Here is a 25,931-nt window from a genome sequence, read left to right as displayed (position 1 = left end):
GCCATTGTACTGGAACAGACACAAAAAAAGTATATTAGAGTAGGTAAGTTCAATTAATATATTATCATATAATTATAAAAAATTCAATAATATATACACATATATGGAAAATCACAATAAAACCCTTTTGTAAAATTATACTTCTAAAACTTAATGTAAGTGGTAGAGCATTGGCTTTGAGCTGAAGAGCTTAGGGACAGCACGCAGGCCCAGAGTTCAAGCCCTAGGACAAAAAAAAAAAAAGGAAAGGAAAGGAAAGAAAAAAGAAAATGTGAGCTATACATACACAAAGAGTATATTATTCAGCCATGTAGAATTAATTTATATCATTTGTAGAGACAACGCTAAAGAGAAATATGCCAGACAGAAAAAGACAAAATCACACATTTTGTTTCACAGGTAGGATTTATTTCTCCACAAAAGGATGAGGGGACAAGCACAAAGCCCAAGTTCAAACCCTATTACTTAAAAAAAAAAAAAAAAGAATGACACAAATGTAAAATAGAAATTGCTTGGGTATGGGAAACAGAAGGAAAGAGTAGAGAAGGTAAATAAAATGGTAATTATGGGATAAATATGAGTGGACTACTTTTTACTCATTTAATGAAACAGGAAGGAGGGAAGGAAGGAAAGAGGGAAGAAGGGAAGGAGGGAAAGAAGGAAGAGAGGGAGGGAAGCTCAAAAAGTGAATAACCACCCCAAAAAGGTAATGCTTCTCTGTGCATCTTTCAGAAGGCATAGAAAAAAGATGCGTGCCTTTAATTCTTTACGAAAGGGCAGAAACCCAAGGTACGGTGCTTTGTGTCTGGAGGGGTAGCTCCTGGAGAGACTCAAAGAAGACAGTGAATGAAGGCACCTATGCATGGAAGAGAAGAGGAGCGCCAAGAGAAGAGGAGAAGAGACTTCATGTGCTTCTACCTTCTCTTTCAGAAGAGCATGTGACTGCCTGGGAGTAGTTCAGGGGTGAGCAAAGGTTTCTTGCAAAAGGCCAGGCTTTGCAAACCCTGTGTCTCTGCCACTATAGTGTGAAACCAGTTACCAAGGATGTGTAAACAAATAACAAGGTTATGTTCCAACGAAACTTTAGCTTACAAAAAAGGGCTGAATTTGACCTAAAAATTGTATCATAGTTTGTCAATCACAAAATGGATTCTTGCTGTATGGTCCACAGACTAGTAACTTTGGTACTGCCTGAAGCGGTTAGAAATTCAGCCACGTAAGTCCCCACCCAGCCTACCAAATCAGCTTACATTTCCACACGATGTCCAGGTAATGGGCATGCACCCATGGTTAACATCCTCGGTCCCCACACTGACCCTGAACCAGGCCAGCAGTACCAGGAAGTCCTAGGAAGCGAATAGAAGGATGCTCTGGGCTTTAACCCCAGAGGTTCCACCCTCCTGGTGAGATGGGACTGGGAAGCTGTGTTTTCAGAGGCCTTGGGAAGTTCCACACCAGGTCAGTGGGCTAAGGCTACAGCAAGAGCATGCCTCACAAAGCTGTATTGCTGCCGCTGGCAGCTTCAGAATTATTGCCATTAAATTTTCATGACTCTACCAAAGAGAAATAAAGATTTGCCCACTTTGTTAAGATTTGTTTTATATATATGTATAATATATATAACATATATATAATATATATACAATATATATATTATATATATATATATATTTCTTGGTTTTTCCAGGTTTCTCTTTCAGAGGGAAATCTCACAATTACCTATAATCTGAACTTGGCCCCCCCTCTTTTTAACTTGTACAAAGAATGGTTCTCTCTCTCTCTCTCTGACATACACATATGCGCGCGCGCACACACACACACACACACACACACACACACACTCACTCACAAGCTGGGCACCTGTGGTTCATCCCTATAATCCTAGCTACTCAGGAGACTAAGATCTTAAGATCAGGGTTCAGTTAGCCTGAGGAGGTAAATCTGGGAGACAATTAACTAGCAAAAAGCTGTAAGTAGAGGCATGGTTCAAGCTGTGGAGTACTAGCCACTAGGAAAGGGGAGTGAGTTCTAGGCATTCAGTTCAAGCTCCAGTACCCAGACAAAATAAAATAAAACAAAAAGGGCCAATAATCAAGCAGTCCTTGGCTGCCACCTACTGGTCACCGAGTGCACTCACACCTTAGCAAAGCCCGCGTCCATTCTCAGCTGACCAGAGGTTGTCATTAGTGAATGGAGTGTGAGCAAATGGGAGGAACAGAAAAAAAAAGTGAATGTAGGTGGGAATAACAACCCTATTGGTTACACTGGTGCTATAAACCGCCTATACCAATACTCACTTAAATACTATACCAAATAACATCTTCAGGGGAAGGTGTCTCCTACTTTGGACTGTAGGAATGGCTATGAAGTGTTTAGTCAGAATGCCCTTGGAGAATTAAAAATGGTTGTGTACAGAACACACCTACTACTTCCTTCTTCTCTTTCCTTCCACACATATGGGAGTTTTGTTTTGACACAAGTTTCCCTATGGAGCTCAGGCTGACCTCCTGGCTTATCTTCCTGTTTCTGTGCCTTGAGTGCTAGAATTCCAAGGGTGAACCACCACTACACCTGACCATGCATTACTGAGGGGTACGTGAGAAACGAGACATGGACACATTCTCTTGCCCATATGCGACTTTCAAAATTGAAAACAAACTAAGTAGAATGAAAATGAGCAATTACTATAATTGACAGTGATTTCAGGAAAGGGCAGATGCTCTGGGAATGTACAACCACACAATGTCGTAGACCAAGGTGGGCACCACAAGTCTTTGAATGCACTCCAGTCTCAAAATTTGAATGCTTTCAGGCATGAAGCAGCTCTCCTCTCCACAGAGCACTTTTCCCATCTTACTACTAAAAGCTTCCCTCTGACCCCACTGGCCTTTCAAGCAATTTGACTTAGCCAACAACCCTAAGCCTGAAGGTTCAAATGAAATTCTAGGTGGGAATGGCACATAAACAGACACAGTAAGCAGATAAAGGGAGGACACTAGAGAGAGCTCTTATGCAGAGGGAGGAGCGTGTGCTAGGATGAGCTGGGGCTAAGGCCACCAGAGCTCACAGGCTATCTTGTTGTTGTCTTGTTAGCCAAATAACAATATTACATACTGGAGAGTTTTTGTTAGGAAATGACAGAATCAGATTGTCAATCACAACAAAGAAAAACCCATCCATGATAGAAATGAGTAGGAGATGACGAGGGTAGGAACGAAGGTCATGAGCGCCGCTGGGGACAGGGAGAGAAACAGCAGCTGACAGTGGATGGACTGCTGTCCACAAGGGTAGACACCGGGCTGGAGAAGCGAGAGGATTTCAGACTCATTCAAGATGGGACCGATGAGTATGATGGCTGCTATGGTATGGATAACATTCCTGAAAGGTCCACAGTGAGAAGTTGGGTCTACAGTATGGCAAGACTTGGAAGACTAATGCATAACAGAAGGGTCTTACATCACTGGGGATGTGCCTGAGGGGAGACCGGAGGATCTTGCCTTTTCCAGTATGTTTCTCTGTTGCTAGCTTAAGATGGGGGCATTTGCTCCAACACATGTTCCCGATAGGCTGTGCTGCACTCACCCTAGACCCAAGCCCCTGGGACTACACCATCTTGGACATAAGCTTAAGCCTAAATAAATTTGTCTTTACTTCCTAAGTTGTCTGGGCCAGGTGTGTTGGCATAGTGACACAAAGTGACTATTACAGTGGCTGACAACATGAGAGGCTGAAAGAGAGAAAGTTAGAATGGCTGATCAACAGGGTGACTGGTAGTGTGGCTCACAGATGTAAAGTCAGCTTGTTTAATGGGTGCAGAGTTTTGGTTTGGAAAGAGGATAGAGCTCAAGAGAGATGTAGTCATACTAAACCATCATTGGTTCATACAGAATTGTCTATCTAAAAATAGTTTAAGAGGTAAACTTTATGTGGCATATATTTTACAATGTTCAAGAAGTACTCATTACTCATGTAACTATAATCCTACTGTACAGCATCTTTACAATAAAATAAAATTAAAAAAAGAGCAGGAGAAAGACTGAAAAAGACCAGTATAGAAAATGAAGGAACATAAAAACAAAGGAGCTATGATTCCAACTCTTGCCTGGTTAAGAAAGCCACATTGTTGTACTCAGAAACTGACATGTTGAATTGAAATCTCTTTGTACTACTTTGTACTTAAAATAAACAGAAATAACCTTTAGAAGATAAAAATAAAAGATAGCAAAAATAAAATGAAAAGAACAAAATAGAATGAAAGTCACACTAGTGTTCACATCTGGTACAGGCTGACTTCTCCAGTAAGGCTAAATGTTCCTTCCTCGGCCCAACGCTCCTTCCTCAGCTAAATGTTCCTTCCTAGGTGCAATTCAATGGATTCACTTCTCTTAAACCTCTGGAGGCTGAAGCCCAAAGCCAAAGCACTGGCAGAGCCTTCCTCCCTCCAAAGCCTCTGATAATCCTTCTTTGCCTCTTGACTCTTTGTGGCAACATGACCATCCTTTCCACCAGTGTCTTCAAATTCACCGTCTTCCTTCCCTTTGTGGCTATATCCAATTTTCTTCTTTGGAGTCATATTGGATCAGGGTGTTACCCTATTCTAGGATGAGTTCCTCTTAACCTATTCCTAAATAAAGACACATTGCACAGTTCAGGGGGTTAAGACATCAACATACCTTTTAGGAGACGTACTTCAACCCACAATACTATCCAAGTCTTAGTCCTCATAACTTTCTCACCCTCTTAGCAGCATTTGGCACAGTAATCAGCACAGGCTGCTTTGAATGCTTTCTAGTCATTATTATTATTTACAGGCGGTTTGACCTTCATTTCCTTCATCATAGCTTTCACATTTTCCTCACCACTGCCAACTCTTTTCCCTGCCAGTTCCTATTCCACCTCTCCAGACCTGGCCTCACCTACACTCCCTCCTTAGGAAATTCCTCAAGTTCCACACCTTCCATACAATCTTAGCTCCTGACAGATGCCATATTTATAGCTCCAATCCACCCTGCCTTCTCAGAAACCATATCCTTCCATGTACTTGGAATATCCACTGAGCCACACAGAGCTCCGTGGTTTTACTCGGATACCTGCTTCCCTGGACTTCATCAAAGCAGTAAGCAACCCCACCTTTACCCAACACTGTGGTTACATCCTAGATTCTAACCTTTCCCTCATCCTCCTACTTCCAATCAGTACATCTTTCTGGACGCCCATCTAAGACATCTGGTGCCTGTCCACTTTGCTCCACCTCCACTGCTACCACATCTGGCCACACCTTTCATGTGCATACTTGAGCTCAGCAGAACTGAGTAGCTATATCAGCAACTATCTGATCTGTATTGTCAAAAAGACCTTGCTCAAAGGAGGAGGCTACAATGCTTGATAAGAAATGTACTCATGGGCTGGGAAGGTGGCTCAGTGGTAGAGCGCTTGCCTTGCATGCTCGAGGCCCTGGGTTCGATTCCTCAGCACCACATAAGCAAAAAGAAAAAACCCGGAAGTGGCGCTGTGGCTCAAGTGGTAGAGCGCTAGTCTTGAGCTGAAGAGCTGAGGGACAGTGCCCAAGCCCAGAGTTCAGGCCCCATGACCGGACCCCCCCCCCCCCAAAAAAGAAATGTACTCATTATCTTGCCCATGTAATTGTAACCCCTCTGTACAGTATTTTCACAATTAAAAAAAAAAAAGAGACCTCGCTGTCTGGCTCTCTGAGGAAAGTTTGCTGATCTCTAGTCTAAACTCTTACATCCCCTTTGCCAATTCTTTAGTGTGATCCAATTGGCAATAGAATATTCCTGTTCACAGGAACCAGTGGCGCACACCTGTAATCCTAGCTACTCAAGAGGTTATGATCTAAGCATTGGTTCCAAGCCAGCCCAGGCTGAAACATTCATGAGACTCTTACCCCCCCCCCCCCAAAAAAAAAGCTGAAGGAGAGCTATGGCTCATGTGGTAAAGACTAGTCTTGAACAAAAGAAGCTGAAGGACAGTACCCATGCCCTGAGTTCAAGCCCCAGGACTTGCACCAAAAAAAAAAAAAAAAAAAATCAAATACCAAATGTTCCACTGGATTTATTTGTTGCCTTCCAGAAACATGTTTCTCTCCCCTTATATCCCCTGGTCAACACTCTCCCTCTGTGCCTCACTCTATCTCTCTCTGCCGCTCCTCTCTCCTGCACTCCATCACTGAGTAGTATCCCTGGAACCATCAAGTTCACCCTGTGCAGGAACCTGCAACAGCTCCCACTGACCCAGAACTTAGCCTAAGTTCCTGCCTAGTTTTCAAAGAGCCTCTTTAACTAAGCCTCCTGTGAAGGTACTCAAGGCTTTACTGTTGCCTACCCACCATTTCCCAAGGCAATGTCTTTGTGATTGTGGGGCCTAGATTCTTCAACAATGTCTCTTATGAGTTTTCTCAGAACTCTCATATTATAAAATCTTGCAGGACTACATGCCTTCCCTCCAGTTACTCACTCTTCCATTTCCAGAAGACAGACCCTCTAAAACAGGGAAAAGAATTAATTTTGAAGAAACCTGTCTATTCACATCATCTTCATTTCCTCCCCTTCCATTCACTCTTCACTCACATCTCTCTGGCTGCTGCTTCTCCACTAGGTTTCCTCCTGCCAGGATCATGAGTAATTTCATTAGTTGCCTAAGTTTTGCTCTATCCTGACTGCAATGATCTCCCTGAAACTGCTTGTAAGAGTTTAGCTTTCTTTGAAGTAACACTTCCCTGAGCGTCTAGGAAACTCACACACTCCCTTTTCCACCTAGCTTTCTAATCCTTCCCTCCCTGTGTTCTCTCCCATGTCCAGTTCTCTTCCAGTGAGCTCCTTCAGGAAGGGACATGTCATTTGTTGTTCTCTGCTTCCTATCGTAAGTAAAGCACCCAATCGTCAGGTAAGAACAACTCTCCAGTCACCTGGTGTTTTCAGCTCAGCAATTTCCATTGGATTTTTATGTGTCTAGATCTTGGTGATATCCTCCATATTAAAATTCTCTGAACACATTACTAAGGACTATTTATAATAAAAGTCTGACTTGGATGTCCAGTGGGCCTGTCTCTATTTCTGATTCTTCCCTCATACTTGGTATTCCTCAGAGAATGTTGAACATGCTATGTACAGAGTCAGAGCACAATGTCACCTTCCTCTAGAAAGGAGTCAGTGTTGCTTCCTGCAGGTGGGAAGATGAGACACTGATCATTCCAGCTCTCCTCATTCCACTGGTATGAAATGATTCAAATCAGGCAATAGTCCTATGAGGGTCAGATAAATTCTGGATCACACTTTACCCTGAGGTTCAACTCAAAAACTTGGGGTGCTGACTAGGATCCTTCCAACCTGGTAGGACCTAATCATTTCTATCTCAGCACTGTGCATCTATCAAGAACTCTGCTCAGATACTCAGCCACATGTCCAAGAAAACAAGCTAGTCTCTTACTAAGGCTTGTTCTCACACTGCTAATAGATACCAGCTTCCCCAACTGGAAAGAGGGCAGGCTGGGAATCTACAAGCTGGTTCTAGTCTGTCTAGTCAAAACAAGCCCTAGGACTCCTGGGTCTGACCTCTGATGGTTCCATTATTTTTATTAGTAAAACATACCTGGATAAAAAATCTTTAGAGTTTCTGTTCTCTTCAAAAAATTAATCCTCATTACCATCCCTGCCAACTCTTATATCAGGCAATCCAGTTATCCATTTTTCTTCCGTGGCTCCCTCAGTGCTTATTAGTCCAGTGACTGGTTACAACTTCACATTTCTGTAATAGCATTATAACACTGACACTGTAATAGTGTGGATGAGATTTACAAACAAGCTGTTTGAATTGTGAAGCTATACCTACTTGTGCTGCAGGTCCATGTGATGTGTTGCCCTGGCTACTAAACCATGCAGAGCTAATGAGGACTTGCCCACTGCTAAGGCTGAAAATGAAGGGAAGCCCAACCTAAATACAGACAGGAGTCACTGCAAGTTATCACCATGCCAAACTGAACGCTATAAACAAACATGGAGGAAAACAGGCCTGACTCATAACAAACCAAAAATAAAAATAATGTTTCTTGTTGGGCTCACACCAGTGGCTCACGCCTGTAATCCTAGATACTCAGGAGGCTGAGATCTGAGGATTGTAGTTCAAAGCCGGCCTGGGCAGGAAAGTTTGTGAGACTCTTATCTCCAATAAACCACCAGAAAGCCAGAAGTGGTGCTGTGGCTCAAGTGGTAGAGCTCTCACCTTGAGCTGAAGAGCTGAGGGACAGCACCCAGGCTGAGTTCAAGCCCCACGACTGACAAAAAAAAAAAAAATATTTACTGGGTGTCTAGTAGATCAGAGAATTAAACGAACTTGAGCCTTTGGCTCTTTATGTTAAGTGTCTGTGCTTTCCTCCAAGATGAGAGTGCCAAAAGCTACAGCAATGTTTTATTTGTTTTCATGAAGGACAAGAGAGCCAGGGATTAAAACTGAGGACAGGCTGAAACAAAGTCCTGGAAGACCTTTGCATGTAGAAGACTTAATTTCATCACTTCATTAGTTAGAGAATATTCTTCTGCACACACTGGCTAACTCTAGTCCTAGCTCCTTACCACAGAGTTACTATATACTTCTCTTTCACAGTACTTTCAACCTGTACCTCTTCTCCATAGGATGTATAACCTAGATATTGATGTCTCTTACATAGTATTTGCTTCCTACCAGAAAGCAAAGGCATCTATTTCAGAGCTGTGCTGTAGCTACCACCCAGAAAGAGTCATCACTAGGCTTCAGGATGCTTAAGTAACATAGCAGCTAAAAGCATCTGAACTATGTTGGTCCTTACTCTGACCAAGAGACCTTGTGTGTGACAGGAAGGCCATTGACTACCTAAGGATCTATGCATGAATCCTAGCTCTGCACTAGCTAGCTCTGCTCAGTCACACCTTCAGATGCACTGAGAGAGCCTGCTGTGGGTCAGAGGTTCTGCTAGGTATCATTCCACAAAGGCGAGGAAGACTTACAAGGTGCCTGCCATCATAGAGCTCAAATCCGAAGAGTACCTGCTTCCCTATCTGCTACATGATGGTGTCAGACCACATCATTCCTGGGGTTCCTTCCGCTGTTCAGGTTTCGTGATCAGCCACACATCTTCGTGCAGCTGTGCACAGGCAGGGCCTCTCCAGATTCCAGCCTTCCTTTCTATAAAGCACACAGAACATAGGTGAAAGCATGTCCATTACCTTGTGCAGCCACAGTGGCAGGTTTCCAGACCCGCTCGGCAGGGAGCCCTTCTGCTGAACTGCAGCCCAACAATAAGAATCCACAAAGGCAGCCTGGCGCCAGGAGAAAGAACTCGGAGAGAAACAACTTATCTGGGTACCTGAGAAGCAAAACATATTGTTCTGAATGAGTGACAATGCAGTTCCAGACCCTTCCCACACCACCCTCTACTCTTCATTGGTCCTGATTTTAAGGGTCACCTGCCAGGAGAGGGTAGAACTAAGAACAACACTGAGTTCATTGAAAGCTTTGGAGCTAGGTGTCAGGGGCTCATGCCTGTAATCTTAATTACTCAAGAGACTAAGATCTGAGGACAGGGGTTCAAAGCCAGCCCAGGCAGGAAAGTCATGAGACTCTTATCCTCCATTAACTACCCAAAAGCCAGAAGTGGAGATGTAGCTTAAGATAGAGCACTAGCCTTGAGAGAAAAGCTAGGGACAGTGCTTAGACCCAGTTCAACTACCAGTATCAATACACACAAAAGTGTTAGGTATTCTGAGCAACACAGATCATTAGGGCTTAGCTGAAAGGAAACTCTTGGAAGAAGCGAACCAGCATAAAAAAGAAAAAGAACCAAAGTGAAATATATGACTAAACATGGACACAGCCAGTCTCATTTAGGGGAAGAGTCAGGATTCAATGAGTAAGTGACAAGGTGAATCGGTATAGGAAACTGACCTTTGTTTTTGAAACGGCTTTCTGGAGCATTTAGAGCTGAAGGAACACTGGTAATAGATCACTGGAGGGCAAATCAACCACTTCACATGTCGTTAAAAAAGACATAGGCCAAAACTGCACCCCATCAGGTTATATCTAGAAGACTTTATGCCTTCCGACAGAGATGGAGGCTGAATGGGAAATGGGAAAAGCTGGGTTCTGCTTGGGAATGTGCTGAATATGCTCTCCTAAGAAGGGACTGTGGGATTCAGCTTTCCGCAAATCAAACTGGAGGTATCACTCTGAAATGCTGCCTCTACACAGGTCAAACTGACACCTGACAGACACTCCACACTCCTGATTCACATAGCATGGCAGGAACTGGCCAACAGCTGTGTCCTTCCCGCTGAGTGTGTGTGCCTGGAGCCAGCTTCCCTGGAAAGCCCCTGGCCCCACCGCCCCCCAGGCCCCAGCAAGTGTTACAGAAGGTTACGGTACAGGCAGAGGGACAAGTGGACAGCACCCCCACAGGCAGCACATCCCACTCAACATTGGAACCTAAGTGCTTGAGCTCCGACACAAACTGCATGTAAAATGGATCCTGCCACTCATATCTGACTCACAGCTGACAAAATCTCCAAAACAGGAATGACATTAACATTATGTTACAGATTCACAGATCTGTGCTGGTAATAAAACAAGAATAGTCATGACAGCACTTACCATAGTACCTGGTTCCTGCCAGTTGCTAAGTGTCATATTTTCCAAGTGAAGCAATAAAATCGTTCTGGTATTCCTTTAATGTATGGCCAACATTCTCCCTTCCTACCTCATAAAGACAGGACAGAGATACTAGGAGGATACCATGCCAGATTTCCCTAGACCCTGGGAACACTAATCCCAGCTACTCAGGAGGCTAAGATCTGAGGATCACAGTTCAAAACTAGCCCAGACAGGAAAGTCCATGAGATTCTTATCTCCAGTTAATGCCAAAAGGGGGAAAAAAAAATCCGAAGTGCAATTGTGGCTCAAGTGGTAGAGTGCTGGTCTTGAGTACAAAAGATCAGGGATAGTGCCCAGGCCCTGAGTTCAAGCTCCAGGATAGGAAAAAAAAAGCCAACTTTCTCCCTGGATGTGTGTATGTATGGCTTATATGCCTGGAACAGGAGAGGGAAGTGAGGCGTATACTGTCAAGATGGTGGTTTCTGAGGTGGTGGTGGGAGGGGGGGGTAAATGGGCACCATACCTGAGTGGGGCCCAAGGGTCTGAGCACCTCTTCCTTTTCAACACATGCCTTCATGCCCAAAGGTACCAAGAAAGGACTTCTCAGACCCTGGGGAGGAGTTCATGAGGAAAAGGCCTATAATAGGGACACTTCTTGCTATCCAGTGAAGGCATAAATAAGAAAGAGTTGGAGTAGTTCAGTCTCTCTTATTCTATTAAACTTGAGATCTTGCACGGTATAAAGCAAAGTAATCAGAATGGCACAGGACTCAACCTCACACTGCTCCAGCATTGTGATTCTTCAAATGCAGCCCATGCCATCAATTATGAAGGCTGGGGACATAACAGGAATACAAGGCAGAGAGGCAGTGCTCGGTTACAAATCAATGGCTTCTGATAAATTTCTTGGGAATGTTTATCTAGCCAAACACATACTTAGGAACACAAGCAATGCTGCTAGAATGTTATGAACACCTGCCTGGCCATGATGTACTTTTGGCAATGTCCTCAGTGAATGTTTTCAACATTTTATTTTATTAACATTCTCTAGAAAAAAGTGTATCAAATTCTATCTTGGGATCTCAGGGTTTCTAACACCATCAGCCCTTTCAATCACTCCCTCATTTAATAGCCTCACAGCCAAATAGGGAGAAAGCCTACTCCCCTTTTACCCTGGAGAAAACTGAAGTTCAGGGAGCTACGCAGCTCTCCCCTTCCTCTCAGCATTCTTCATCAGGATGATCATGTGGCCAAGCCACAGAATTTCCTACAAGGCTTTGACATAATGGCTAGTCCCAGCAGATGATCTCTCCAAGTGGCAGGAAAAGGGCAAGGAACTTGGAAAGAGTCTAGGAAAAGAAACAGATTGCGTTTCACTATAAGCAATTCCTAGTCCAAGGACAGGAAACTGAGAGCCAGGCTTGTGCTAAGGTAGAGGCCCAATTGAGAGTGAAAAGCAGGAGTAAAGAATAGCACAGAGCCTCAGGGCACAGCAACAGGGACTATACAAGCTGGGCTGTGCAGCCCTCTACCCTCACCCTGGGGACAGAGAGCCTGACTTCCAGGCATCCTGTCAGTGTAGCCAGCTGCTGCAGAGGGGCTAGGAAGCTTGGGCCTTGGACCATCCTGACTCATGTCTCCAAATCATACTGCAGCATCCTTTACCTCACTTACTCTTTAAAACAACAATTGGGGAAGTGGTGCTGTGGCTCAAGTGGTAGAGCGCTTGCCTTGAGCTGAAGAGCTGAGGGACAGCACTCAGGCCCAGAGTTCAAGCCCCACGACCAACAAAACAAACAAACAAAAACCAACAGTTGGGAGACAAGAAGGTTTGGTATTTCTACATTTTCCTAGTAGTCTTCCGCTAAAGAAACTTTCCTGAATCTCTTTCCTCCACCCACATAAACTGCTGCCTAATTATTCATCCTAAAGTTCCCACCTGATTATGATACATCCTGGCTCAGCACTGCTCTGGGTTACTCCTGCTCTGGGTCCTGATCCAAACCAACAACTGTTGTAACTTGTCTAGGCCTGGCAGGTTTCCAGAGCTGTGCCTTTCCTAATGCTATACCAGCACCCGAAAGGCTTGTCCTCTAGTGCCTGTGTACAACAATGCTACCTTGACAGACCATCCTCCAAGGCCAGGCTCAGGCACCGACCTCTGCATGAAGCGCCATCCCCACAACACCATCAGCACTTCAAAACTATCACAGATGCTCAGAAAATCACCATGAGCCATACAGGCAGATGTGTCTTTATCTCTTCTGGCAATATCTGAAGTCTTGGCAGACAGGATGCACTCCCTGTCTCTCTCAACTTCATACATTACCTGTGAAACAAACGAAGTACTACTGTGACTGATGTTTTCACAAACAACCAAGTGCTGCCATCAGACACTTGAGAAAATAGAGCTCCACAAGACCATGCAGCCAAGTTCACATACGCTGAACCACTGTATGGGCTAAACAAGCACTCTAAACAAGGTCCTAGGGAAGGGCCTTTCATGATGCAGACAAGGTAAGAGTTTCAAGCTTATACCCAGAACATTAAAGAATACTACTTCTGGTTGCCTAAAGTTCAGGGGTAGCTGTGTGGCTTTATAGGGGAGTGACTAGCCAAATATGACATGAGTACAAAGAAGAAACATGCTCCCTAGGCCACACGGAGGGACTCATGGTATCTGCTAGGTAAGTGACCCAAACCAAACAGCTTCTGTCACCTTCCACATGTCTCAGCCTGGAGCCCAGGGCACTATCGTATCGTATGTTCTCCTCAGGTGCAGTCTGGGCCGTCCTTAGTGTGAACTGTGCAGCAGAGGCTCATGATGTAGTGGAAAGTGACACAGGTCAAGGGGAGGAGGAGAAGGGCAAGGAGAGCAAGGAACTAGCCCCTGGATTCTCAACGACACCAGTGTGAGCACAAGGACTCTTTCCATTCTTGTCCAACGGCAGCAGGAGAGGCTCTAGTCTATTTCTGCTACTGCTCTCTCTCGCTCTCTCTCTCTCCCACTCTCAATACACTTTCGTTCAGTTCTTATGCATTACTAACATGGAGCTATTAGGATAGCAACTGAAAGCTGAGGTCTGGACTTCCCCCCCACTCCACCTCCATTCCTCTCCCTTCTCTCCCTCCCAAGACCCTGAGTAGGAATATCTTTTCTGTGTTGCTTCCATACTGAAGTGCTATGGGGCAGCATAGGAATCAAACCTCCTGAGGAGCTAATGAAGTGCATCAAAAAGCAAAATACGACTAGAGAGATGCAGTTAAATTGCTGATAGAACTTGAAAAGAACTTTCACATGGAAGGGATTATAAGCTGAAATCAGAGTCCCATTGCAGGAAGCCAAGAAAGGCTGGCTGATGAGAACTAGCCCTTACTGTGTACTTCTGACCCCAACTTAAAAGTGAGGAAAGAGAGAGATCAAGACCTCACAACAGCAGCACTGGGACATCAACCCTGGCCTACACCTCCAATCACAAGAAAGAAGAGACAAAGGCACAGGTTATTGAAGAAAACAGTGTCAGAAATGGGGAATGAGAAGAAATAAACTACAGAGTTTCTTAGAGGGGAAAAGAGGGAGTATTTCATACCTGTAAGAAAATATAAGTGCTCTTTATAACCAAAACCTGAAAATGGAATGGAAATAAATTTCTTTCTCATCAGACAAAGCTGATTCACAGGATTCTTTTTTTCATACCTTATAATCCTGGCTTTTAAAGAGAATGTACTAGGGCTCCTTTGTGACAATGGGCAAGCACATGTACCTATCTTAAAAAAAAAATCCCGAAGTAGCTGTACAAAAGGGTTTCAATTCAGCATGTCAGTGAGTACAATGCAACTTGATCAATATCATCCCTTCCATCAATTCTCCCTATCTTTCCAAGATCTACCAATTCCCTCAACTTACCTAGTTCCATTTTCACATATGAACACTGAACAATATGTTCCTCTTTAAAAAAATTTCTTTGTGCTGTCCTGGGACTTGAACTCAAGAAATGAGCAGTCCCTGAGCTATTTGCTCAAGACTAGAGCTCTACCACTTGATCCACAGTTCCACTTTCAGCATTTTTGGGGTAGTTTATTGGAGATAAGGGTCTCACAGACTTTCCTGTACATATCACCTGATGTAGAAGAAGTAGTTGTAATGTCAAAGCTCATAGAATTCACAAACATTATAGAACATGATAATGACAATTTGCCTTGTGAAGGTTAAAATGTGTTTGTGACTTTAAGTATCATTATACTACAATACTGTGAAATTTATGTAATCACTTAATATCATAAAAATATTTTTTTAAATATTTAAAGCCAGTCCAGCTTCCAACTGTGATCTTCTGATCTCTGCTGCATGAGTAGCTAGGATTACAGGCATGAGCCATGGTTGCCCGGCATACATCTCTCTCTAAATAAGATCCAAATACTTTACTAAGCTCCACTGTTCAGAGCAAGAAACAAAACATTCAGCATCTTGGAATGTATAATTTCCTATTTAATGTTCCAAAAGGCTGATCAATAAAGCAACTCTCTTACTACCAGAAGAGAATGATCACACTACATGGTCCATATGTGACCACATTGCCCACAGCCAAAGATGAAACTATCAAGCTAGTAAGCCTAACCAGAGCCTCTTCAAGGCTCCTTTAATTCTATCGGGAACACTGGTGTACAATAGGATCTTCCAAGTGCTAGAACAGAAGTGAAGAGAAACTGGACAGGGGCCATGACCACAAGTAACCATGGGGCCAGGCGTATTTCCCCATCAGGGGCAAAAGACAGGGAACTAAGTGGCCGACGTGGGGTTTTTCTTTTGTGGCGGCAAATCCAGGATCTTAGCGTCTGTGTGTGTGAACACACACACACACACACACACACACACACACACACACACACACGACAACTATCTCATGAATAAAAGTTCTGTGACTACATACCACATTGAAAAGTAAAGCAAAAGAGTCATTCAACTATGTATTAAAGATGTAAAAAAGAGTACATTCAAGATATTTTCTCATCTGAGATTAACTATCTCAGAAACAACATCAGAGATGCCTAGCACAGTCAAAGCGACTGACATTTTGTTGTATTTGCTTCATCCTCCCCCACCCACCCCTGAAACCTGGTTTATTAGAAGAAAAGGAAAATTTTTCTGGACACAAAGAAATTTTTATCCAAAGAAAATAAAATCTATTAAAAGCTACCAGAATATGGATGATTAGATAAGTATAACATAGAACAGAAAAATAAAGACAAACTCTACATCTCTGAAGTTCTGAGAAAAACCTTGGAGGAGAAACCTTAGAGGGAAACAGGGGGAAATATACAACAGAGGAATCCATCAGCTGTACTGGACACTGACGAAAATGAACTAAGCAACTCAAGGGCAAAGATGGGAGGGAGAGAATGAGAGGGAAAGAGGGAACAGCTTACACTAAGTAAAAGGAAAGAAATGTACATATCACCCGATTTGGAAGAAACAGTTGTATTGTCAAAACTCATAGAATTCACGAACATTATAGACCATGATAATGACAATTTGCCTTGTGAAGGTTAAAATGTGTTTGTGACCTTAAGTATCACTATCCCACAATACTATGAAATTTATGTAATCACTTAATCTCAATAAAAAATTAAAATTAAAAAAATATTGTAAAGGTGATGTACAGAAGGGTTATAGTTATATGACAGGTAACAAATATATTTCTTTTTGAACAGTGTTACTAACTCCCTCATTTTCTCCCAGTTTTTCAATTTTTTTTCAGACCTACAGAAAAGTTAAAAGGATATTACAAAGACATCTCATACTGTTCACACCTGGCCATAAGTCCTCTCTCTATGTATGTCTATAAGCCCACGGGCCATACATGACTGGAAAAGTCATTTAGTACATGGCTATACAAATGTATATATGGCTATACACATTTTCTTCTCATCTTCTTAGCTGCCAACAGCCATGGGCCTTTATTAATACTTTTATAAGACTCACAAAATTGGCCCTTGGCAGAAAAAAATATTCTCCATCCCTGGAACATATACATTCTTATCCACCTATGTGTGTGTATGTGTGTGCGCGCGCATGCAAGTGCATGCGCACACACATATATGCACACAAGTCCTAGGACTTGAACTCAGGATCTAGGTGTTGTCCCTAAGCTTTTGTGCTTAAGGCTAGCACTCTACCACTTGGGCTTTCCTGCCCAGAATGGCTTTGAACCATTATTCTCAGATCTCAGGCTCCTGAGTGGCTAGGATTTCAGGCAACACTGGTGCCTGGGTTTTTTTGTTTTTGTTTTCCCCCAGTCCCTTAAGGGTTACTTGCAGAGATTTATCATCCTTAAATCCAAGAACATTCTCTTCACCCAATGCAATCACCCAACTAAAACATACCCTGAACATAATCTGTTATCTATACAGATTGAGTATTCCTTATCCCCTTCGATATGAAGTGTTTCAGATTTCAGAATATTTGTGTAAACTTTAATGTTGAGCATTCACATAACCTGGAAAATGTGAAATGCTCCAGATTTTAGAATATTTTGGAGTTCAGATTTTTCAAACTAGGGATCCCCAATCTATATCCGTATTTCTAAAACTATTCTTTACACCAACTTGTCTGCTCTCCAATCAGGACCCAATTCCGTACGGCACACTGAGTTTAGTTCTCATGGTCACTTGATCCTGGAATGGTCTACCGCTTTTCTCTATCATTCACAACACTGAGATGTGATAGCGGATAATCACAAGCTCTCTGCTTTGTACAATTATCCCATCCTACTGCCTAGATTTGTGTTTGTATATTCTGCAGTATGGGAGGCATTCTATGGAAGGGCTTGGGTTTTCTCCAGGATACCACCTTGAGAAGTGCCGGCTGACAGTTCTTCCATGATGACATTGGTCAAGATTCCATCAGTCAAGTCTCTACTATAAAAGTGCCTTTTTCCCCTGTAAAATACTGAGAAATCTAAGCGAAGATTCTTGGAAACCATGTCAATATTGTATTAGGTATGCATCATATTCCTCTTCTACTTGCTTCCTCCATTACTTTTATTTGATAGCTCAAACCATTCATATGGTTAAAAAAAATCACACATAAACCAATGTGACTTCCATGTCATATTGCTATCACTCCCCTCAGTCAGTACTGTTCACCTCAGCTCTGATCACTGCCCCATCCTAACACAGGATCAACTCTTTGAAGGGACAGTATTTAGTGAACAACCTATGAGAAAAGAATTCAATGTTCTCGTTCTATCTGATAACAGAAACTTGTGAGCTAGTTAACATTATTCTCATTTAAAGATGAGGAAACAGAGGTTCAGAGATGTTAAATGAGTCCATACTTGGCCAAGGTAAAATTCAAACATGAGTATGTTTGTACTCTTCCCTCACCACTATGACACCAAAGAAACACATGAACAGTGACAGGGGAGGAGTAAAAGCAGAAGAAAACCTGGAAAACCTGGTCGGAGGTGTCACTGAGATTAGACTAGTATATGAGGCCATCCAATACATAAGAGGTACAGGAAAGGGCCAGCATCAATCTCCTGTAACGTGATCCTGAGATCAAAGCCCATGTTCTTGAAAAAGTGTCATCAAAAAATACAGGTCAGGGGCTGGGAAGGTGGCTCAGTGGTAGAGCGCTTGCCTTGCATGCATGAGGCCCTGGGTTCGATTCCTCAGCACCACATAAGCAAAAAGAAAAAAGCCGGAAGTGGCGCTGTGGCTCAAGTGGTAGAGTACTAGCCTTGAGCTGAAGAGCTGAGGGACAGTGCCCAGGCCCAGAGTTCAGGTCCCATGACCGGACCCCCCCCCCCAAAAAAAAAAAAATACAGGTCAGCGGGAGCAAGTGGCTCATGCCTGTAATCCTAACTACTCAGGAGGCTGAGATCTGAGGATCAGGTTCAAAGGCAACCCAGGCAGAAAAGTCCGTAAGATTCTTACCTTAATAAACCACCAAAAAGTGGTGCTAGAGTGCTAGCTTTGAGCTGAAGAGCTGAGGGACAGATCCCAGGCCCAGAGTTCAACCAAAAAAAAAAAAAAATACAGGTCAGCCAGGTCCCAGTGGCTCATGCCTAGCTAAAGAGGATCATAGTTGGAGGCTAGCCCAGTCAGGAAAGTCTGCAAGATTCTAATCTCCAATAAACTACCAAAGCTGGAAGTGGAGTTACGGCTCAAGAGGTAGAATATTAGCTCAAAAAGAGTACCAAGGTTCTGAGTTCAAGCCCTAGGGCTTGCACAAAACAAAACACAACAACAACAAAAACAAGATCTATCCATGGAAGGAAAGGTCAGATGGAATAAACATCATCAAAAGTCACAAGAACCTGACATGTCAGAATCAGGAAATAAATCCTGCAGCAACCTGACTGGTTATACTTCCATTTATGCTGGTTACACTTCTGGTTTTGAGGTTGCACACTGGGAGAAGGCAGTGTGAGAAACTGAGCGTGGTCCCAAGATGAACATGAGAAACAAATGCAGCTAAAAAAAAAAAGTGTGTGAGAGAGAAGAGAGGTCAGTATAAATGTTAAAGAACAGACCCATTAAGGCTGGGGGCTCTTTGACAGATGCCTTTAAGCACTAGTGTCAGAACAAAATTACTGTCAACTGACGTTCACTAATACAGTGAAACAAAATATAAGTTACTTAGCAGTGGAGGGACTTAAGCCTAAAGATGAAAAATTATGTTAGTCTTCTATAGAGGCTTTAAACCCTTTATTCCTGAATGTTACTTTTAAAAAGATCACATAATGGGCTGGGAAGGTGATTCAGTCAATGGTAGAGTGTTAGCCTTACATGCATGAGTCCGGGGGTTTGATTCTTCAGCATCACACAAGCAGAAAAAGCTGGAAGTGGCACTGTGGCTCAAGTGGTAGAGCACTAGCCTTAAGCTAAAAAAAGAGCTGAGAGACAGTGCCCAGGCCCAGAGTTCAGGCCCCATGACTAACAAAAAAAAAAAAAAAAAGATCACATAAGCCAGGCATCAGTGGCTCATGCCTGTAATCCCAGCTAACCAGAAGGCTGAGCTGAGGACTGCACTTCAAAGCCAAGAAGGATGAGACAATCCATCAAGCTCGTATCTCCAATTAACAACCAAAAAGCTGGAAATGGCACTGTGACTCAAAGCTTAAGGACAGTGCTCAGGCCCTGAATTCAAACCACAAGACTGACTAAAAAAAAAAAAAAAAATCTCATTATAAACAGTAAGCATTGGGTTTTACTTCCTAACATGTTCCTCTCTAAACTTAAATTTCATTTGTAAAACTTCATAGGATTCCTAGAATCATAAAAGAAAATGCCTGCCACAGTCCCAGCATGTGACCAAAATTCAATAAATAACAGCTAAGGTTTTTATTTCTATGTGTCACGCACAGTGGCACAGTATAGGTTGCAGGACTCCTTTGGCACAGTGTATGTATAATCTCTTCAGTGCACTTATGGTTATTTAAATTACCCATTTACCTATAGTTTTCTAAAACTGAAACAAACACATCATGGAAACCCTTGAAAACCTTGAAGCTGATATTTTAAAAGATCACATATTTTTCATGAAACAAAATGGAAGTTATTTAGTGACAGGGGGACTTGGCCTAAAGAGGAAAAATGCAACATCATTAAGTCCTTTCTCATGATCTCTTTCACAGATGTCTTAAAAAAAAAAAAGCTATCTTTTTAAAAAAGCTATCTTTTAAAAGTTCCTGAAACAAAAGAGCCCTTTGGTGGAGAAGGCCATGAGCTACACTCAACACTGAATCAAAGATTAGTAACTGAGAAATTGAAAAGAACTTCCAAGAACTGTTACCATTCTGCAGACCATGAGTCATGGGACTTTTCTGCAAATACAAGGACACTGTAGTCTCTAGGGACACTGCTGAGCCATACCTCCAGAGAACAAGGCCATTCTAAATGGATGTAAGTTTCACAGTACAGATGCAGATTCTAATGTCACACATGCTCTTTATTTTTCTTCAAGGAATCTCAATAAACAAAATAGATTTTCAAGCTTTTCACCAGAGCAGAGTTTAGTCCCAGGTGTTCTTTGTGACAACAAAACACCAAAAAGAAGCAAAGTGATGCCCTCCTACAGACTACATGCTTTCCATTTCTACACAAGGCAACACAGCTGAAGGCACTCAGAGCAACAGCACTGAGGTTACGGCAAAAAGCATTCACTGTTTTTAAAAATGTTTTTGAAAAGGAAGCAGAGGAAGGTAATGTAATACAAGAGGGGGTGAATTTGATCAAAGTACACTGTGTACATGTATGGAAATGTCACAATGAAATCCCTTTGTTCCGTTAATATATGATAACAAAAATGGGAAGGGACTTGCCATGGGCATGGTACTATATATAAGAACTCAAAGAAAAAGGGGCCATGGTCTCTGTCCTCCCAGGGCTAAGAGTCCAAATAGTAAGAGATGAGAAAAGAAATATTACATGAGAAGTCAGGCACCAGCGACTCATATCTGTAAGCCTAGTTATTCAGGAGATTGAGATCAGAGGATCTCAGTGTGAAGCCAGCCTAGACAGAACAGTCTACAAGACTCTATGTTCTAATAATCAGCAAAAAGCTGGACTGAAGATGTGGCTAAAGTTGCAAACCATCAACAGTGAGAAAGCAAACCAAGAGAGAACAAGGCCCCTGAGTTCAAACCCCAACACTGACAAAAATAAAAACAAAGATCGCATAAGAGGATAATGGCTGAACCACAGCATAAACTCATATTCAGAAAGAATCTAGGGGAAAACAGCACATACCAGTACCTTGAGTGTTTGGAGTGTGGACAGCCTATTTGGAACAGGGTATAGAATACTTCCCTAAATCACAAGATCTAGCTGGGTGTCAAGAGCAGGAGCTTTCTGTGATTTGATTCTAGAACAGTGTGGAGAGGGCTTGGCAGGGGATCAGGACTTGTGCTTTAGCATCTCAGCCACTATAATCCATGCACCCATACTCCTCCCGCCCCACCACAACTTGCTGGGGATGAGGCGCTGAACTGGAGAGAGCTGGCTGCAAGTCCCAGAAAACAAGCATTCCAATGGGAATCTGAGGAGAGGAAAAGGGATTTCAAGCAGCCAACAGAGATTCTGTCCATGCTGATCAGCAACCTCTGAGCTGGGGAAATGCTGACAGGGCTCAGGTCACTCACTCAAACACACAACAAAAGGGCAGACAGTCTATACAGCAGGAGCTGAGAACTCAGGCTCCGGAATGAATATGCAGAGCTCTAGGTGCCCACAACATGAAACCTGAGCCCCACTAGCCAGGAACTGTGGCTCTTCTGTAAGGGTCAAAATAGGAGTTGGGTCAGAGGTGGGATGAGAGTTTAAAAACATGTTTTTTGTTTTGTTGTTTTAAAGAAGGATTGGGTCACTAACAAATAGCTTACACTAAGTGTTTTGAAGCTTTGCAGCTTCAGTGTATTTACAGAGCTCGGATACTTTTTACTACCATCTCACTTGCTGAGAAAACTGGGGCAGGGGGAAATCACACAGCTTGTTCAAGGCCTCAAACCAAATGGTTCAAAATCCAGGCAGTCTGACTTAGAAGCTCACATCTTAAGCACCCCACCATCCACAAACATTTTTAAAGACTTGCTAAGGAAAATGTCGTGCCTACATGTGTGCAGCACATAAGGGTGTCAACATACAGAGGCTGTGTGCCAAAATGCAGAGGGTTCTGAGGGCAAGGGAGGTCTAAGTGCAGAAGCTAGAGCCCATCCCGCCCCCCCCCCCCCCCACATAAGCCGCTCCTTCCAGGGACCTGGCTAGGCCTTCTGGGACTGCCAACTTCTCTCAGGCCTTCAGTAGACAGTGCTCCTGCTATGCCAGGTAACAAGCCAACTGTGGAGGCCTACCCACGGCGGCTCACCACCACCATGCACAGCCTAACTCCTCCCCATGCCAGCCAAGCTCCAAAAACTACCATACAGCCCAGAGCATACCTGCTGAATGTAATCATGCAAGAGGCAACTTAAAAGCTGCTTTACCAGGCCTGTGAATTCACTCATAAGTAGTGAATAGCAGAATAAAAGCTGAGTGCACAACCCCTATTTGTAGCAGTGCCCTTTGATCTGAGCCCTTTTCTCCTCTGCAGACACCACCAGGAAGGACAAGTTACTACCTAATAAGCACCTTGTGGAAAAAAGGCAAAGTTCCCCTCATTTTCCTGTGGCAAAAGGTGACACTGCCCCCAAAGAAAGCTATTAAAAGCTACAACCATCTGCCAATGACCCATCCTTATCAATCCTTAGATAAGGGACCGTGGAATTGAATTGCCTGCTTTAACTACATAAACTTTCTCACCTGTAAGTACCTCAGAGCCTGCCTGTGAGTTGGGATGGTTTAACTATGCATAACTTTCTTACTCCATGCTCCGAAATCTCTCTACTTATCCCAAGAAAAATGTCTGTACCCAGAGGAAGATACCTGAAAGTGGCTGAAGATGTATTGAAATGCTGTCTCCCCACAGCCCACAGTTACCATGGGATACATCTCCTTTCTCTGCCCTTCACCATGTCTCTTTATGTGGTATGTACAGTAGCCAGACTAAAAACATGAAACTCCTGAAGTTTGGACTTGGTGTCTAAAATCTTGATTTTACATATACAAGGTCATACACAAATAATACGCAACTAAACTAACCAAAGTATGGTATGTTCTGGAATGGATTGAAACGAACAGTTTAACAAAATGAATGAAGCTGATGGAGTTTAATGAGAGGGTGACAGACAAATGGAGAGGAGTGGTGGGTAAATACAGCCCCAATACTCAATGCTCAAAACAAACACAGATGAAAATGGAACCAGCTAACTTGAGGTGGGGCAGAGGGAGGGTGTTTCCATTGGGATAGACGGGAGAAAACCACGGAAGATCAAGATACATTGTACTCATAAAATGATATGTTGAAGTAAAATCCCTTTATACAACTACTTAAAGATAATATTAAAATTAAAACTCAGATCTGAAGATCATGGTTCAAAACCAGCCTAGGCAGGAAAGTCCATGAGACTGTTACCTCCAATGAAACACTATAAGGGGAAAAAAAGCCTCAGTTTTAACCATATCAACTGCAGCATCTTCAGGACAAGGAGTTACCAGGCTTCCTATAGAGCTTTCAGCCACAGCTTCTGATGAACTTTTCTGAAACAGCTGCCCTACTCAAAGCACCAAGACATACTGACGCTGAAGGTCTCAAAGTACACCCATTGGTGAGTAATGGCCAACATTTGTCCATTCTTCACCAAGCATCTTAGGTAATATTTACTTTATTAATTTTATTTTGGCACTGGAGATAGAACCCAGGGCCTCCTGAATGCTAGCCAAGCACTGTAACTTTAGTCATGTCCCAGTCCTTTGATTTGTTTTATAAAACAAGGTCTCCCTAACTTTTCCCAGGCTGTGCCTGTCTCCAGAGTAACTGAGATTACAGAAGTGTACTATCACACCCAGACTTGAGCTAAGATTTCAAAATTTTCATAGCAAAAAGAAAGCCCTGATTTTTACTTTGAATGAAATCTAAAATCCAATTTCCCAAATCTCATGATCAGATCCCTGCTCACCTCTTTACAGGACCCATGAACAGTATATGCACACACATATATGCATGCACATACACATACATACACACACCCAGGACCAATTACAACAACTTTCCTTCAGTTTCTCAAAAAAAAAAGTACATCCATTCTTTAAAAAACAAAAAACTAAACAGCTTCGTTCACTAGTGTGCCATCCAGCCCACGGCTCTCTTCCTGGGCAAAGCCATTACGTCTGCCCCACACCATTGAGGCTTCCTCACCAAAGCTCTTGTCCACAGCACTTTATGTAGCCAGCATCCCAGGGAAGCCAGCTCCCCTGGGCGGTGGTGAGCTCCCAGGACCTGTCCACTGCTTTGCTGGAAGATTCCAGTTTGCAGCAAGAGTAAAGTACAGATTGATCTCCCTTACGACCCAGTCATACCACTTCTAGGCATCTACCCTGAACAACAGGAACCAATATACAAGGACACGTGTACCTCCATGTTTATTGCAGCACTGTTCACAATAGCTAGGATATGGAAACAACCCAGATGCCCCACCACAGATGAATGGATCCAAAAATTGTGGTATCTATACACAATGGAATATTATGCAGCCATTAGAAATGACAAAATAATGGCATTTGCAGGGAAATGGATGGAGCTAGAAGGAATCATGTTGAGCGAGGTAAGCCAAGAACGAAGAGACAAACAGTACATGGTCTCCCTGATAAGTGGATGCTAAATCCAAAATGTTAGGTGATACGACAAAACTAACAGGACTTAAGAAACAAAGAACTCCCACCCATCTGGTCGAACCACTACTAAATATCCCCATGCTGCTGATCAAATGTATGGTGTATAACATGTGTACACCGTTATATGTTATAGACTGTGATAAACAATTTGCTCCAGGAAAGTTAGAATGAACTTGTGACTTTAAATGAGCATCATTATTCCACAATACTGTGAAATTCAGGAAACTATGTAATCACTTAATCACAATCAAAAAAAAAAAAAAAGAACCTCGGGGAAGGTAGGAGGGAAGGGATGGTAGGGGGAAAACAATGGAGGGGGTAACAATGTTCAAGAGGAAGTGTACTCATTACCTTACTTATGTAACTGTAACCCTCTGTATAGTATACTATAGTATACTATACAGAGGGTTACAGTTACATGAGTAAGAGCAAAGGGAGAAAAATGATGAAGAAAAGGACAAGGCAGGCATGAAACATAATGGTTCCAGAACTGAAAGAGTACAGGGTTGCATCCAAAAACTAACTTTAGTCATGTCCTCTTATTAGGGGAGGGGGAGAGGAGATGGTAATCCAAGGGGAGATGGCTTGTGGTCACACATATGGATGTCTGTTTTTAACCTGGATGTTAAAAAAAAAAATACTGCCTGGATAACTAGTATATTTCTTGGACAAGCAGAAAAGGTCAAAAGCTATGTACATATGACCAGATAAGATGAAGTTAAGCAAAATGAACCCCAAGATAGGGACTCAAGTGCTTTTTTCTTTCTTGCTATTGTTTCTAAGGTATTTATAAGGTACCATGTGATTTCTTTGGTTTCTTTGTATGTTTCTCCCCCACAGTATTACCCCTGTTTTCACTGTATTTGATGTCGGTATAATTTGGGGAGGGGAAGGGAATAAACAAAATGTTTAAATAGGAATTCAGGTTGACCCATTGTAACAGTAAGATGTACAAGACACTATGTTGAAAAAGGAACTTTACTATTTAGTGGGGGGGGGGAGTTGTGGAGATGGGAGGG

The 25,931-nt window shown here is 42.8% G+C and overlaps 1 protein-coding gene across 1 annotated transcript in view; it reads right to left on the bottom strand.

Moving 5' to 3' along the window:
* Positions 1-25,931, bottom strand: part of Panx1 (pannexin 1) — a 56,852-nt gene that overhangs the window by 16,082 nt on the left and 14,839 nt on the right. Inside the window, exon 2 of the mRNA XM_042685266.1 lies at positions 9,219-9,358. Coding sequence (XP_042541200.1) covers positions 9,219-9,358 — 140 coding nt within the window. The remainder of the gene's footprint in view (positions 1-9,218; positions 9,359-25,931) is intronic.

The sequence above is a fragment of the Dipodomys spectabilis genome, unplaced genomic scaffold (genome assembly GCF_019054845.1).
Source record: "Dipodomys spectabilis isolate Male_0828 unplaced genomic scaffold, ASM1905484v1 ptg000094l, whole genome shotgun sequence".
Lineage (NCBI taxonomy): Eukaryota > Metazoa > Chordata > Mammalia > Rodentia > Heteromyidae > Dipodomys > Dipodomys spectabilis.
This window is presented reverse-complemented; position numbering and strand designations above follow the sequence as displayed.